The 16,827-nt window shown below is 39.0% G+C and overlaps 1 protein-coding gene across 3 annotated transcripts in view; it reads left to right on the top strand.

The window, feature by feature from the left end:
- Nucleotides 1–11,208, top strand: part of KBTBD2 (kelch repeat and BTB domain containing 2) — a 30,685-nt gene extending 19,477 nt beyond the window's left edge. The window contains exons 4-5 of one of the 3 annotated variants that reach the window (XR_013159318.1): nucleotides 1,815–5,743; nucleotides 10,570–11,208. Coding sequence is in view for 2 of the 3 variants with exons in the window: in XM_077120225.1 (XP_076976340.1) it covers nucleotides 1,815–3,350 (1,536 nt within the window). In the remaining variant the exon portion in view is untranslated. Of the gene's footprint in view, nucleotides 1–1,814; nucleotides 8,931–10,569 lie in introns of those variants that run through there. The other 2 variants (XM_077120225.1, XM_077120240.1) reach the window with 2 other exon arrangements.
- Nucleotides 11,209–16,827: the final 5,619 nt, after the last annotated feature.

Here is a 16,827-nt window from a genome sequence, read left to right on the forward strand (position 1 = left end):
TACTATATTTATTCTTGAGGAATATAAAAGTATTTTGTGCATTTTTTCTGTTTTGGAATAACAGTTTATATTTCAGAAATAGAAAGATTCTCTGAGTGGAAGAACCTTTAGACCAAAGATTAAATTTTAGGAGTACAGCCACGATACCTACTACATACTAGTAAATTTGCGTGGAATGAATGAATGGCACTGGCCAAATGCTAATACCTGGGTATTAGCAAGGATCCAGTACTTAACCAGCACCTTAAGTAGCCTCCATTTTTTGTTTTGTACTTTCTTTTTTTTTCGCAACTGCTTTTAAAAAGAATTATATTAAATTGTAAGTTTATATTTCTAAGGACATTAAAATATCCAAACTAAGGCATCCAGAGAAAGATACCTTAACTCCAAAGAAAGGGCTGATGAAGTTTGAGATTTTTCTCTCAGCTGGGAAGGCACATGGCAGCATCTGCTAGCTTTCTCTTCTCATTTCATAAGGCTTCTCCAAGTCCTGTACTCTTTTTCCCTATAAAATGTTCAGAGTCCTAGTGTTATCTACAACTCTGGGAAAACTGGGGCTGTTTTAACTTCCTTGGTGGTTTAGAATCAAAGGCATTCACGTCCTAAAGCCAAACTTGAATGTGGAAAATGCTTACTATAAGTACTGCCTTCCAGTAGTTTGCAAGTTTTCATTGCTTTTTTTAAATCAGGATTGCTTAAGAAATTGAGAAATTTAAAGAAATTTGGGTTCGAAACAATTTGCTATTGATTAATATTGACACTGTTCATTATAATTTGTTTCTGCCATGTTAATGAATTGTTTGTATGCATGTGCATATGCTCATCCAGATGTGAAACAGAACTCTGCCTCTTGGTCTGGGTTGCCTGGGATGGCATATGTATTCATTATTAACATGATTCTTTACTATGAACCACGTGAAATACAGTTTTTTTATATGCTAGATACTATATAATGCTCTGTATTATATAGATTCTTATCCTCACAGTAATCATTTGAAGTAAACAACTATTATTTCTCCAGCTTTATTTAAGAAAACTGAGGCTTAGAGAGGTGAAGCTATTTCCCTAATAGTATATATAGGTACTGACTCGCTAGCCAGTCCGAAGTCTAAGCAACCTGACTCCTCCCTATACACTGCTTCTAGTAAGCACTATGATGTTGAATAAGTAGAGTGGGTAGCAATTCTGATTCAGCTGAGTTCTTTCTTAAAAAAAAAATCAATCCAGGAAACTTGGAGTGAGAGGCCAAGATGAGTCATTTAAATGTGGGTGTTGTATAACTGCAAGTAAATGTTTTTATTGTTTTTTCAATTGGTTGTCTTACCTCTATAGATAAGGAAGGCAAATAATAACTTAGATATTATGCATGATTTCCTGGTTTTATGTCGCTCATCCAGTTTAAGAAAAACAGATTTCAGTTAATACCAATAATCACTTATTGTACTATTATTCAACATTTTCATTTGTTTCTTTCACTTGTATTTTTTAAAGCTTAGAAAAGTATAATTCATGCTTGAAGTTTTTTCTTTCCCTCAGTTAAATGCTTTTTTTGACCAGCTCCTAAATGGGACATTGAAGTGCAGGTAACTGGGTAGGAAGAGGAAGTGCAAACTTGTGCATAGTTAAATATATATATTTTTTTGTTTTTTATTTTATTTATTAAAATACAGCCTTATAATTTTAATTCTATTACTGGAAGACATGCTCTGTATCTGAAAATGTACAGTATAGGGATCTGATTAATATACCTATGCTGTACTTGGAAATAAAATTTGTTAATCGTGCCCTTATTATTGTTTTTTTTTTCATTTTAGGTGGAAGATGTGTTACAACGTTGTCGAGAATATTTAATTAAAAAAATAAATGCAGAGAATTGTGTGCGATTGCTGAGTTTTGCTGATCTCTTCAGTTGTGAGGAATTAAAACAAAGTGCTAAAAGAATGGTGGAGCACAAGTTCACTGCTGTGTATCACCAGGAAGCTTTCATGCAGCTGTCCCATGACCTACTGGTAGACATCCTCAGTAGTGACAATTTAAACGTAGAAAAGGAAGAGACTGTTCGTGAAGCTGCTATGCTGTGGCTAGAGTACAACACAGAGTCACGATCACAGTATTTGTCTTCAGTTCTTAGCCAAATTAGAATTGATGCACTTTCAGAAGTAACACAGAGAGCTTGGTTTCAAGGTTTGCCACCCAACGATAAGTCTGTGGTGGTTCAAGGTTTATATAAGTCCATGCCCAAGTTTTTCAAACCAAGACTTGGCATGACTAAAGAGGAGATGATGATTTTCATTGAAGCATCATCAGAAAATCCTTGTAGTCTTTATTCTTCTGTCTGTTACAGTCCCCAGGCAGAAAAAGTTTACAAGCTCTGCAGTCCTCCAGCTGATCTGCATAAGGTTGGAACCGTTGTAACTCCGGATAATGATATCTATATAGCAGGAGGTCAGGTTCCTTTGAAAAACACAAAAACAAATCACAGTAAAACAAGCAAACTTCAGACTGCTTTTAGAACTGTGAATTGCTTTTATTGGTTTGATGCACAGCAAAATACCTGGTTTCCAAAGACTCCGATGCTTTTTGTTCGCATAAAGCCATCTTTGGTTTGCTGTGAAGGCTTTATCTATGCAATCGGAGGAGATAGTGTAGGTGGAGAACTTAATCGGAGGACCGTAGAAAGATATGACACTGAAAAGGATGAATGGACGATGGTAAGCCCCTTACCTTGTGCTTGGCAGTGGAGTGCAGCAGTTGTGGTTCATGACTGCATTTATGTGATGACACTGAACCTCATGTACTGTTATTTTCCAAGGTCTGATTCGTGGGTGGAGATGGCCATGAGACAGACTAGCAGGTCCTTTGCTTCAGCTGCAGCTTTTGGTGATAAAATTTTCTATATTGGAGGGCTGCATATTGCTACCAATTCTGGCATAAGACTCCCCTCTGGCACTGTAGATGGGTCTTCAGTAACTGTGGAAATTTATGATGTGAATAAAAATGAGTGGAAGATGGCAGCCAACATCCCTGCTAAGAGGTACTCTGACCCCTGTGTTAGAGCTGTTGTAATCTCCAATTCTCTGTGTGTGTTTATGCGAGAAACCCACTTAAATGAGAGAGCTAAGTATGTCACCTATCAGTATGATTTGGAACTGGACCGATGGTCTCTGCGACAGCATATATCCGAACGTGTACTGTGGGACTTAGGGAGAGATTTTCGATGTACAGTGGGGAAACTTTATCCATCCTGCCTTGAAGAATCTCCATGGAAACCACCAACTTACCTTTTTTCACCAGATGGGACAGAGGAGTTTGAACTGGATGGAGAAATGGTTGCACTACCGCCTGTATAGTTGGGGAGTTCAGGGAGTGCACGCCTTGTTTATGTGCTTTGTCATTTTCTTTGCTAAATGAGAGGCTATGAAAAGACTAAATATGAGTACTTAAAAAGTCTATCTTTGATAAATTTTATTTTTATGCCCTACTTAAAAAATATTTGCATCAGTATAATATATATCAGTGAGTCTTACAGAAAGATATGCTTCCATAATATGAAATAGATTATCCAATAATTGAGAAATTTATGTGTATCATGAGAGCTTAAGAATCAGATTATCTAACAGATTGTTAGCCCTGTGTATGTACAGCTCAGAAGGTTCACTTATAAAGGTAGTTTCCTGTTCCTAGTGTGGTATATTGCAAATTGTGCTGCGTTTATTTCAGTATGTGTATTTTATTCCTGTGCTTCTGTTCTGAAGTCCTGGAATACAGTTTTTTTTCGGTGTAACTAATTCAGCTGCACTTAACACTAATGTCCATGATGGTATAGAAATGCTGTCTAAATCCTATACTATAGTTGAGGAAGATCTTCCATTTTATGGTATTAACACAGGAAAGCTATGACTGCAGGATCAGTCTATACTATTAGGTGCATGTATTCTCTTCACTAACTTATACTTGTCTATCTAGAATAAAGTCTTCCAGTCAGCTGGTCCTTTACCAGGTGTGGATTTAAGTTGCTGGGCTTGCAATAAGAATTGCTAGCCTCTCATTGTGCGGGTCTGTGTGGAGCTTTAATCAGTAAATGACTCCACTTTCTGTATTACATTAACATTGGCTCATGCATATAATTACCTGCTGCTGATGTGTTTCTCCATCTTAAAGATTTAGAGTGGGTTAACCAGGTCATTACATCTTTGTTAATTTAATAATAAGCCTTACTGTAGAGTGATTGTGTTTAGATATCCGTTAGCTGTCAGGGTGTGTTTTTTTTTAACCTGTGATTGTGTGTTTTGGGGAGGGGGGAAGTGTTAGGATTAGGAAGGTGAACTGTTCAGGAATTCTCTGCACAGCTGTGCAGAAGAGCAGATAACTAGTGCTGCTCTGGCATTAATCCCAGGAACCACTAGCAGTAGCTGGGCGCCGCCAATCTAACGTGAGCACAGGTGCTTCATGATAAACAATACTAGCATGTTCAACTGCATAATGTTCTGGCACTGTATTTTGAATGACATTAATTTATTAAATAAATTGTATATATTCAGTATCCGTTTTTCTTTTGTGATGGGTAGGTACAGTTGACTTTAGTTTTGATTTTACTGAGTCTGCTTGGCTTATTCTAAGTATTTCCTCAGAATTTTATGGGCCATGTGTATATTTGACTTTCTTTTTTATTTATTGTCTAATTTGAACATACAGAAGCAACAAAAACTGTGATCAATCTGCTAGTTTAGGCCAGGGACTTTCAAATAGACTCACCTGGACACTTTATACATTTGGAATGATGCCTGAGCCAGAATCTTTGTTAGGTATACCCAGTAACAGTATCTTTCAAAACCCAAGAGGTAATTCTCTTGTGCAGTCCCAGTTGAGAACCATTGGTTTAGGCCTTAACTATAAGGAAAATTTGATTCTAGGTCAGTTTTCTGAGAGTCCATCTTTATGGTAATAGGTTTTGTCTCTCTTCTGCATACTGAATGAAGTTCAGATGTCTTAGCACATTTAAAGCCCTCTAACTTGGCTTTAAATTACCTTCTACCCTTATTTTGCATTGTTTTCTCACAAACCTTTACTTCTAATCAGGCTTTTGCAACTTTCAGCCTTTGCTTATGCTACTTACTCTACTCAGAATGGTCTTTTTCTTCCAACTCTGCCTGTGGCTGTCTTGCCGTATTAGTCAAGATCTATTTAATGCAGGTTTTGATGAAAGCTTCCTGGATAACCACTTATCCTGTGTTTGAAAAAGTCCCTTCTCATATTCTTAGGACCTTGTATCTTGATCTTGTTAATTCTACTGAGCGTGCTTACATGATGCTCTTCTACCAAATGGTCAATTTTTTTGAGGGTAGGAACTTTCTTATTTATGTCTCTATTCTCCTGCAGTGTGGCATATAGTTTGGTGATTAAAATTAAATGAAAGCAGGTATGTAAAAAGGACCTTAGAGCAGTTGGGAAATCAAATCCAATATTCTAAACTCTTTATTCTCACCAAAAGTTTCATTAACCACCTTTTTTTCTTATCTCTATCCAGCTTAGCTCTTTGTCATCTTAATACCTCTGCCATTTCCTTGCCCTAAAGTCATTCTTCCATAACTGACAAAACCTGAATCTTGGACAGTTTCAACTATATTTGCCTTATTTCTGTTTGCAGCTGGCCTACTGAATGTGTTGCAGAAACAAGATGAAGGCATAGATTGGTGCCACTAAAAAAATCATGGTCACCACATCAACCAGGTCCTCAATACTAGTAAGCTTGTCCTTTATTTTTCACAATTTGAAACCTCCAAACTCATTAAATCTTCACCTTCTCCAACTCTCCCTCTATTGGCAGAATACTTCCTCTGTACTGGAAAAATAAGAGATAAAAAACTCCCTCAACTCTCCATTACCAAATCTATCAGTACCCATTGTTTGGTTTGTCCTCTCCTATTCAGAAAGAAAATAGGAGTATTAAAGTCTGCATTATAAGATTTTGTGTTTTCCAACCTTAGAAACTTTGCTCTGTGACTCCACTGGCTCCCAGACTTGCTTGTGCACTAGAGTCATGTCAGAAACTTAAATACAGATTCCTCTCTTTCACATAACAATTTTTTCTGCCTTAAACACTGTTCCCCTTTGGCTAGATCTGTGATTACCATACATCCTAGTTTATGTGCGTTTTCCCTTTCAGTATTAAAAAGAATGGTGAATTATCTGGTAAGGTAACTGGTTAAGTTTACCCTTTAGATACTTCCTCCAGAAGACACTTTAAAAAGTTCTCTCTGCTACCTTGAGTTTCTTTAAATCAATTGCACTCCATATTGCCTAATCCTCATCAAACTGTATTATAATTACTTATTTTGATTTTCCTCATTACTTTGAGGACAAAGGCTTGTATCTATCCTGTTCATTTCTGTTTCATCAACACATAAAAATACCTGGCATCTAATAGGCACAGTACTGAATGAAACCTATAATAAAAGACTGTATAGGTCACAAGGGGAATTTTTTTTTAACAAGGGGAATTTTAACTACAGTAAACTTGTTCATTGAGACCATTATTTTGAACTGAAGTAATTAGTATTGAAAAGTGCCTCTGATACTATGGAAAAAGGATTTTTGAAAAAAATTAAGTTGACATTAAGACAAGCTTTGCAACAACATGTAAAAAGGATAGCACAACATGTAAAAAGGATAGCACACCATGAGCAAGTAGGGCTTATTCCAGGAATGAAAGTTGGTTAACATCTGAAAATCACATAACATACTGTAACAACAGAATAAAGGAGAAAAACCATGTGATCACCTCAGATGCAGAAAAAGTATTTGACAAAATTCAATACCCACCTATGATAAAAACTCAGCAAACTAGAAATACGAGTAGATTTACTAAATCCCGATAAAGGACATCTGAAAAAACCTACAGCTAACATGGTAAAAGACTGAAAGCTTTCCTCGTGTCCAAGCCAATGCAATAAGGTAAGAGACCCATATGGCTTAGATTGTAGGGAATCTTAGAAACAAACAAAAAAAACTACTACTAGATAAACAGCAAGGGCACAGGATACAACATCAAACAAAAATCAATTGTATCTGGGAGCTTCGGAAGATGGCAGTGTGGGGAGGTGTGAAATTTAGTTATTCCTCTATCTGAGACAGCTAGTAAATAGCCAGGAACTGTGTGGAACAGGTGGAAGGACCGAGATCACAGTGCAGAACAGGCAATAATCAGAAAAACAAGAGCTGTGAAATAATGATCAATTAAACTATGCTAGAGGTCTAGAATCAGTTGAACAGAATGTCAAAGAACAGATAGAGAACAAAGTCAACCAACAAGAAAATTCTAAGTAAAAGAAAACAACCTTCAGAATAAACCAAGGAAATCAGGTGCCTAGACATCAGCAAAAAATCATGACTCATACTAGGAAGAACAAAGATGGGGCCCAAAGGGACAAACATTTCAAATGAGATACAGGGGTTGAAACAACTAAAGATGTCCAAACAAATAAAAAAATCAAGGTGAAGGAAAATAAGGCAAAAGAGATGAAGGCTATAAAGATGACACTGTGACTATACAGAAGAACTCAAAAGCTTGAAAGAAAAAATGGAACAACTTATGGGAATGAAAGGCAAAATAGAAGAGAAGAAAAACAAAATGGAGACACAACAGAAGAACTGAAGAGGCAGAAGGAAGAATTCTTGAACTAGAAGACAGGACATCTGAAACCCTACACAATAATAACAAAAGAATGGGGAAAATATGAATGTCATTCAAACTCAGATTGAATGACAACATGAAGTACATGAACCTGCATATTATGGATGTCCCAGAAGGAGAAGTCAAGGAAATAGGGAAAGAATAATGGAGGAAAGCATTACTGAAAATTTCCCAACTCTTACGAAAGATGTAAGTTTACAGATACAAGAAGCATTGCGACCCCAAACAGAATAGGTCCTGTTCTAGTTTGCTAGCTGCCAGAATGCAGTATACCAGAAATGGAATGGCTTTTAAAAATGGGAATTTAATAAGTTGTAAATTTATAGCTCTAAGACTGAGAAAATGTCCCAATTTAAACAAGTCTGTAGAAATGTCCAATCTAAGTCATCTGGGAAAAGATACCTTGGTTGAAGAAGGCCAATGAAGTTCAGGGTTTCTCTTTCAAGTGAGAAGGCAAATGGTGAACACAATCAGGGTTTCTCTCGCATCTGGGAAGGCATGTGGCGAACATGGTATCATCTGCTAGCTTTCTCTCCTGGCTTCCTTTCATGAAGCATTTTCCTTTTTCATTTCCAAAGGTTGCTAACTGGTGAACTCTGCTTCTTATGGCTATGTCATTCTCTGCTGTCTCAGAATCTCTCACTTTCTCCAAAATGTTTCCTCTTTTATAGGATTCCAGTAAACTAATCAAGACCCACATGGAATGGGTGGGGACACGTCTCCACCTAATCCAGTTTAACAACCTCTCTTGATTGAGTCACATCTCCAGGGAGATGATCTAATTAAAGTTTCAAACATAACAGTGCTGAAAAGGGATTAGAAGAAATGGCTGCCTTTACAAAATGGGATTAGGATTAAAACATGGCTTTTCTAGGGTACATACATCCTTTCAAACTGGCACAGGTCCAAATAGACATACTCCAAGATACTTATGAATCAGATTGTCATATGTCAAAGACAAGAAAATTCTAAAAGCATCAAGAATAAAGCAATCCGGGCGGGCCATGGTGGCTCAGCAGGTAAGAGTGCTTGCCTGCCTGCCATGCCCGAGGACCCGGGTTCGATTCCCAGTGCCTGCCCATATGAAAAAAAAAAGAATAAAGCAATCCATCACACAAAAGGAAGCTCAATAGAAATTGGATTTCTAAGCAAAAACCATGGAAGCAAGAAGTCTGTGATATGATATATTTAAGATACTGAAAGAAAAACAGCCAACCAAGAATTCTGTATCCAGCAAAACTGTCTTTCAAAAATGAGGGAGAGGGCGGGCCGCGGTGGCTCAGCGGGCAAAGTGCTTGCCTGCTATGCCGGAGGACCTCGGTTCGATTCCCGGCCCCAGCCCATGTAACAAAAATGGAGAAACAGAATACAATAAAACAAGAAAATGTTTAAAGATGTTTCCCTTTCTTCCTTCCTTCCTTCCTTCTATCCTTCCTTCCTTCTCTCTGTCTTTCCTTTAAAAAAAAAAAAAAAAAAAAAAAAAGAGAGTTTAAAATACTTTAAGACAGACAGCATGAGAGTTTGTGAACAAGAGACTTGCTCTGCAAGAAACACTGAATGGAGTGCTACAGGCAAATAGGAAAAGACAGGGGAGAGAGGTTTGGAGAAGGGTGTAGAAATGAAGATTATCAGGGAGGGTAGAAAGAAGAAGGTTAGGACATATAAAACCCTAAAGACAAAATGGTAGAAGGAAGTAGTGCTTTTATAGTAATAACATTAAATGTTAATGGATTAATTCTCCAATCAAAAGAAAGACTGGCAGAATGAATTTAAAAAACAGGACCCATCTATATGCTGTCTACAAGAGACTCACTTTAGAGCCAGGGACAAAAACAGGTTGAAAGTGAAAGACTGGAAAAAGATATTTTACACAAACAACAACCAGAAAAGAATGGGGGTAGTTATACTAATGTCAGACAATTAGACTTCAAATGTAAAATAATTAAAAGAGACAAAGAAGGGCACTATATAGTAATAAAAGGAACAGCTTGTCAATAAGACATAATCATAAATATGTGCTGAATCAGAGTGTCCCAAATTACATGAGGGAAATACAATACTGAAGAGAGGTAGACACCTCTACAATAATAGTTGGAGACTTTGATATGCCACTCATTATAAGATAAAATATCTAGATAGAGAATCAATAAAGAAACAGATTTTGAATAGTATGAAGAATGAACTAGACTTCACAGACATTTACAAAACCTTATACTGCACAACAGCAGGATACACGTTTTCTCATTTTCCAGGATACACCACAGGTTGGGTCACATAGCAAGTCTCAATAAATTTAAAAACATAAAATTATATAAAACATTCTCAGATCATAAAGGAATGAAGTTGGAAATCAATAACAGGTGGAAGTCTGAAACTTTCTTAAACACGTGGAGACTAAACACACTCTTCACCAGTGGGTCAAGGAAGAAATTACAAAAGAAATGAGTATCTTGAGTCAAATGAAAATGAGAACACAATATATCAAACTTATAAGACTTAGCAAAGGCAGTACTGAAGGGAAATTTATTTTCTTAAATGTCTGTATTAAAAAAGAAAACAAAAATCAAGGAATTACTGTATAGCATAAGGTACCAGATACATGCCAGCATATGAGTTAATTTAAAAGTGTTGGCAAAGTCCCTTGAGGGATGGGAGAAAAAATATGGAGCTATTAAGCTTTATCCCTGGGGAGATTTCTGATACTGTCTTAAATATTAGGGACTCCCGAGTCAATAGGCCAAACCCTTGATCCTGAGGCTTGCTTCTGTGAAGTTTATTTCTGTAGCAAAAACCCAAGTCTACCTATCATTATGCCTAAGAGTTACTTCCAGAAATACTCTTTTGTTGTTCAGACATGGCTTCTCTCTCTCTCTCAGCCCAACTCCAGAGGAAAATCATTACTCTCCCCGCTCCACTGGGCATGACATCCAGGGGTGAAAGTTTCCCTGGCATCGTGGGACATGACTCCAAGGGGCAAGCCTGGCCCTGGCATTATGAGATCAATAATGCCTTCCTGGCCAAAATGGAGAAAAGAAATGTAACAAAATAAGGTATCAGTGGCTATGAGAGTTCAGAGAGTCAAGAGGCTGCTCTTATGCAAGCAAGCTTCAGCTAGATGTTGCTGACTACCATGCTTTGCCAAACCCTAACCAAAATCATTCCTGTTAACGCTAAAGAATACCTGCACTTTATCTGAGTTTTTACAAAATTTCATATACTAAGATTCCTTTCCCAAACCCTACAACTTCCAGATGGGTTCCTAGGCCAGATAAGTGTTGGAACCAGAGGGGCCAACCTCTCCCAAAACATCCACGAGTGCCATTCCCCTATCTCATATTATCAACATCCCTTTCCAACATGAAAAACTTAGAAAGCGTAGAGCTAAATACCCCTGAAGATTGGAGGAAGGATCCAAGGAGAAGAAGGAGAAAGTAGAACTTAACAAATCCGTATGACTGCCGAATCATTATACTGATGTTTTTTTTAGCCTCCAGAGTCTTGACGCAGCTAGAAGAAAACCTACAATTGTGGAACATACCCATACCAAACTCTGAAGTCTTGTTCTATGATTACTTTTTTACATTTTTAAGTTGTAAAATATATATATATATATATATATATATATATATATAAGCAATACATTTCAAAGTAAATTGTCACAAGTAGTTACAGGTGTGTGCTGCACAGGGCACAGTTTGGGGGTGTGCAGGTCATGGGGTGCGGATGTATGGAGTGTGGTGGGGTTGGGGTTCTGGGCTCGGGCTGGGGGTGTGGGGCACAGGGTCACTGGGGTCAAGGGGGCAGGTGTGGGGCAGAGAGGGCAGTGCACAGGCTGAGGGTAGGTGTGGCACATGGGTATGTGTGAGAGTATCTTGGGTATGTGCCTGGGTCGAGCGTAGGTGTGCACAGAGGGCAGGGTGTGGTGCATTTGCATGCATGGGGTGGGGTACAGGAGTGGGGGTGGGTGGGTCATGGTGGTGAGGGTCAGGGGGGCAGTGTGTGGGTGCTTGGAGAACAGGGAGGGTAGGACACAGGTGCCTGGGGTGTAGGGAGCTTAGCTCAGGTGTGTAGGGTATGAGGGTCAGGTTTGTTGGGGTAGGTCGCTGTGGGGGCAGCATGCATTGGCACATGAGCATGGGGTGGTCAAGGGGCATGGCTTGGCTTGATTCCTCATCCCTGCCTCCCTGTCCATGCACTCCCAGGGCTCCAGGCCTCCATACGGAAAAGTGCATGGTAGGCTCTGTGCACTAGCTGGATGCTCTCTATGAGCAGGGAAAGCGTGTTTACTGGCTTCTGGGTTCCTGGGTTCCAGGAGCTCTGGGTTGCAGAGCTAAGAGAGCTGATATCCCAAGCTAGCTGTGGTGGCAGGCACTTTCCTGGATGTGGCCTCTTGTTCCCATGGATTCCTGATGGAGCCCATTCACTGAGTTCTCTGAATCTCAATTTCTCAGCTTTTTCATCCAGGACCTCCCTACATTGCATAGAAGACCCTCTCAGGTCACTTGCACCCTGGAACTACTGTCTCGGTCATTTTTTCTGTCACTCCTCTAGCTGTTCCTTGGAGCAAGGGTGATCATAGCCTATCCTATTCTGTCATCTTCCCCTGCTACTCTTGACCTCTACAATTACTTGTAACAATGTACTTTGACATTTATTGCTTTTCTGGATAGATGTTATATTTCATAATAAAAATTGTTTTAAAAATAGAGGAATTAACTGCTCACCTGGAAGAAACAGAAAGAACAGAAAACTAACCCCAAATCAAACAGAAGGAAAGAAGTAACAAAGATTAGAACAAAAATAGATGAAATTGAGAAAATGAAAACAAAATCAACAAACTAGAAGTTGGTTCTTTGAAAAAAAAAAAGTCAATAAAGTTGATGGGCCCTTAGCTAGGCTGACAGAGAGAGAGCAGGGAGGGAGGGAGGGGGGGGGGGAGAGAGAGAGAGAGAGAGAGAGAGAATGCAAATAAAAAATAGGAGGGGGGATGTTCTAGTTTGCTATCTGCCAGAATGCAACACACCAGAGACGGATTGGCTTTTAATAAAAGGGGATTTATTTCATTAGTTCTTTAGAGGAAAGGCAGCTAACTTTCAACTGAGGTTCTTACGTGAGAAGGCACAGGGTGATCTCTGCTGGCCTTCTCTCCAGGCCTCTAGGTTCCAACAACTTTCCCCGGGGCGATTCCTTTCTGCATCTCCAAAGGCCTGGGCTGAGCTGCAAGTGCTGAGATGAGGTATGCTGAGCTGCTTGGGCTGTGCTACATTGAGCGCTCTCATTTAAGCATCAGCCAGTTAACTCAAACATCAGTCATTGAAGCAGGCACGCCTCTTAGCCGACTGCAGATGTAAATCAGCAACAGATGAGGTTTATGTACCGCTGGCTCATGTCCACAGCAACAGAACTAGGTGCCTTCACCTGGCCAAGTTGACAACTGAATCTAACTACCACAAGGGACATAACTATTGACCCTGCAGAAATAAAGGAGATGAGAGGATACTATGAGCAACTATATACTAACAAACTAGACAACCAGATGAAATGGACATCTTGTAAGCATTTACAACTAGCCTGGACTTGAGAAGAAATAGATGACCTCAACAAACCAATCACAAGTAATATGATTGAATCAGTCATTAAAAACCTCCTGGGTACAAAGAATCCAGTAATTGATGTTCTGGAAAATTCTGGGCTTCACCCAGAGTGGTGACCCACATGAGGATTTAGCCATTGTGGAACCAGTCACCCATTTCAGAGAAAGCCAGGATTGGACATGGAATTATCCAGGAAGGATTTGTGGAAACTCCTTATGTCTGATGGGCATGATCTAAGGCTACTGTATAGAAAGCCAATGAGAGTGTTGTGGGATCTGTATAAAGAGAACCACTGCCAGTCAGGACTGAGAGGAACCGAGGAAAAATAACTTCAGAGGTAGAACCATGGAGGTTTAGGTCTGAGGTCAAGAATTCTCAGGCCATCTCTCTCCAGCCAACACAACAAGCAAATTCACCACACTCCCCCTGTCTACGTGGGACATGACTTCCTGGAGTGTGGACCTTCCTGGCAACGTGGGACAGAAATCCTGGAATGAGCTGAGACTCAGCATCAAGGGATTGAGAAAACCCTAGAATGAGCTGAGATTCAGCATCAAGGGATTGAGAAAACCTTCTCAACCAAAAGGGGGAAGAGTGAAATGAGACAAAGTGTCAATGGCTGAGAGATTCCAGAGTCGAGAGGTTAGTCTTACGCTTAAGTAAATATCACCTTGTTATTCAAGATGTAATGGAGAGGCTGGAGGGAACTGCCTGAAAATTGTAGAGCTGTGTTCCAGTAGCCATGTTTCTTGAAGATGATTGTATAGTGATATAGCTTTCACAGTGTGACTGTGTGATTGTGAAAACCTTGTGTCTGATGCTCCTTTTATCTACCTTGTCAACAGATGAGTAGAACACATGGAATAAAAATAAATAATAGGGGGAACAAATGTAAAATAAATTTAGTTTGAAATGCTAGTGATCAATGAAAGGGAAGGGTAAGGGGTATGGTATGTATAAATTTTTTTTTCTGTTTTCATTTTATTTCTTTTTCTGAATAGATGCAAATGTTCCAAGAAATGATCATGATAATGAATATGCAACTATGTGATGATATTGTGAACTACTGATTATATATGTGGAACGGAATGATCAAAATAGGAATGTTTGCATCTGTTTGGTGTTTTTATGGTATTTAAAAAAATAAAAAAAAATTTTTAAATTAAAGAAAGAATTCTCAGGCCAGGAGAGTAGACTTACTCAAGAATGTGGAGAGGGGTGAGTTTGCCCACAGGCAGAGGATGGGCCTTCCACCTCATTGCAGTGGAAGAGCCATGCTGCCTTAGGTCTTGGAGAAGGTGAAGCACATCCTCTGAGGTTTGGGGAGAGCCTGGTTGCCACCACTTGTTGGGGTTCAGTGTGTGCCCCAGAGATGGCAGAGAGCCCAGGGCCAGCCCCAGTCCTTGGAGAGGGTGGAGCTGAGAAAAAGATGGTCTCTCCAGTGTCCCCCAAGGTTGTGTTTGGAGAGAGGCAAACTGCTGTGTAGGCCCTTGGAAAAGGGTGGGACTGCCACTTTCTAAAGCCCTAAGGATAAGTGACTTTCAGACTTCGAAATATAATGGCGTTTGCCCTGCAGGTTTTTTAAACTTCTTGTGTCCAGTGACCCCTGTTTTCCTTCCACTTTCTCCCTGTGGAAATGGGAATATGTATCCTATGACTGTTTCTCCTTTGTATGTTGGCAGCAAATAACTTGTTTGAGTTTCACAGGTCCAGCCAGAGGAGAATTTTGTCTCAGAACAGACCATGCCTGTAACTGGCTTTGATGAGACTTTTTACGGGTTTTAACTTTGTGTTGTATTTGTATTCTAACTGAAATGGTTTAAGGATTTCTGATATTGTGATGGCATGAGTGTATTTTGTATATGGGAAAGACATGTTATTTTTAGGGTCTAGAAGGTGGAATGTGCTTGTTTGAAAGGATTTATGTACCCTAGAAAAGCCATGTTTTAATCCTAATCCCATTTTGTAAAGACAGCTGTTTCTTCTAATTCCTTTTCAATACTGTATGCTGGAAACTTTAGATTATCTCCATGGAGATGTGGCTCAATCAAGTGTGGATATTAAACTTGACTAGGTGGAGATATGTCTCCACCCATTCCAGGTGGATCTTGATTAGTTTACTGGAATCCTTTAAAAGAGGAAACATTTTTGGAAAAGACTTGAGATTATGAGGAATGGAGAATGATGACAGAACAATATAGCCACAAGAAGCAGAGTCCACCAGCCAGTGACCTTTGGAAATGAAGAAGGAAAATGCCTCCCGGGGAGCCTCATGAAACAAGGGGCCTGGAGAAAAAGCCAGTAGATGCCACCAGGTTCGCCATGTGCCCTTTCAGATGAGAGAGAAACCCTGACTGTGTTTGCCATGTACCTTTCCACTTAAGAAAGAAACCCTGAATTTCATCGGCCTTCTTAAATTATGATATCTTTCCCTGGATGCCTTAGATTGAACATTTCTATAGGCTTGTTTTAATTGGGACATTTTCATGGCCTTAGAACTGTAAACTTGTAACTTATTAAATTCCCCTTTTTAAAAGCCAAAAAACCCACCACCACCAACAGCAACAACAACAAAAAAAAAACTCCCAACAAATAAAAGCCCAGGACCAGATGGCTTCTCATGTGAATTCTACCAAGGATTCAAGAAAGAATTAGTACCAATCCCACTCTAACTCTTAAAAAAAATGGAATAGGAGGGAAAGCTACCTAACTCATTCTGTGAAGCCATCATCACCTTGATATGAAAGCCAGACAAAGACACTACATGAAAAGAAAATTACAGACCAATATCTTTAATGGCTATAGATGCAAAAATCCCCAGCAATATAACTTGTAAACTGAATCCAGCACCACATTAAAAGAATTATACATCATGACCCAGTGGATTTTATTCCAGCTGTGCAAGGCTGATTCAATATAAGAATCAGTTAATGTAATATACCAAATCATTAAATCAAAGGGTGAAAACCACATGATCATCTCGACTGATGCATTAAAGGCATCTGACAAAATTCAAATCCTTTCTTGATGAAAACACTTCAAAGGATAGGAACAGAGGGAAACTTCTTCAACATGATAAAGGGAATATATGAAAACCCCACAGCTAACATAAATGGGGAAAGACTGAAAGCTCTCCCTCTAAGATCAGGAACAAGAAAAGAATACCCTCTGTCACCATTATTATTCAACATTTTGCTGAAAGTTCCAGCCAGAGCAATTAGAAAAGAAAAAGAAATAAAAGGCACTCAAATTGGAAAGAAAGTAGTAGAACTCTCACTGTTTACAGATAACATGGTCCTAAATGTGGAAAATCCCAAAAATTCAACATCAAAGCTACTAGTGCTAATAAATGAGGACAGCAAAACGGCAGGGTACAAGATCAATCTCCCAAATCGGCACTGTTTCTATAGAACAGTAATAAGGAATCTGAGGAAGAAATCAAGGAAAAAACTCTATTTACAATAGCAATCAAAAGAATCAGATATTTAGGAATAAATTTAACCAAGGACATAAAAGACTTATACACAGAAAATGTCAAAA

The sequence above is a fragment of the Tamandua tetradactyla genome, chromosome 1, assembly GCF_023851605.1.
Source record: "Tamandua tetradactyla isolate mTamTet1 chromosome 1, mTamTet1.pri, whole genome shotgun sequence".
Classification (NCBI taxonomy): domain Eukaryota; kingdom Metazoa; phylum Chordata; class Mammalia; order Pilosa; family Myrmecophagidae; genus Tamandua; species Tamandua tetradactyla.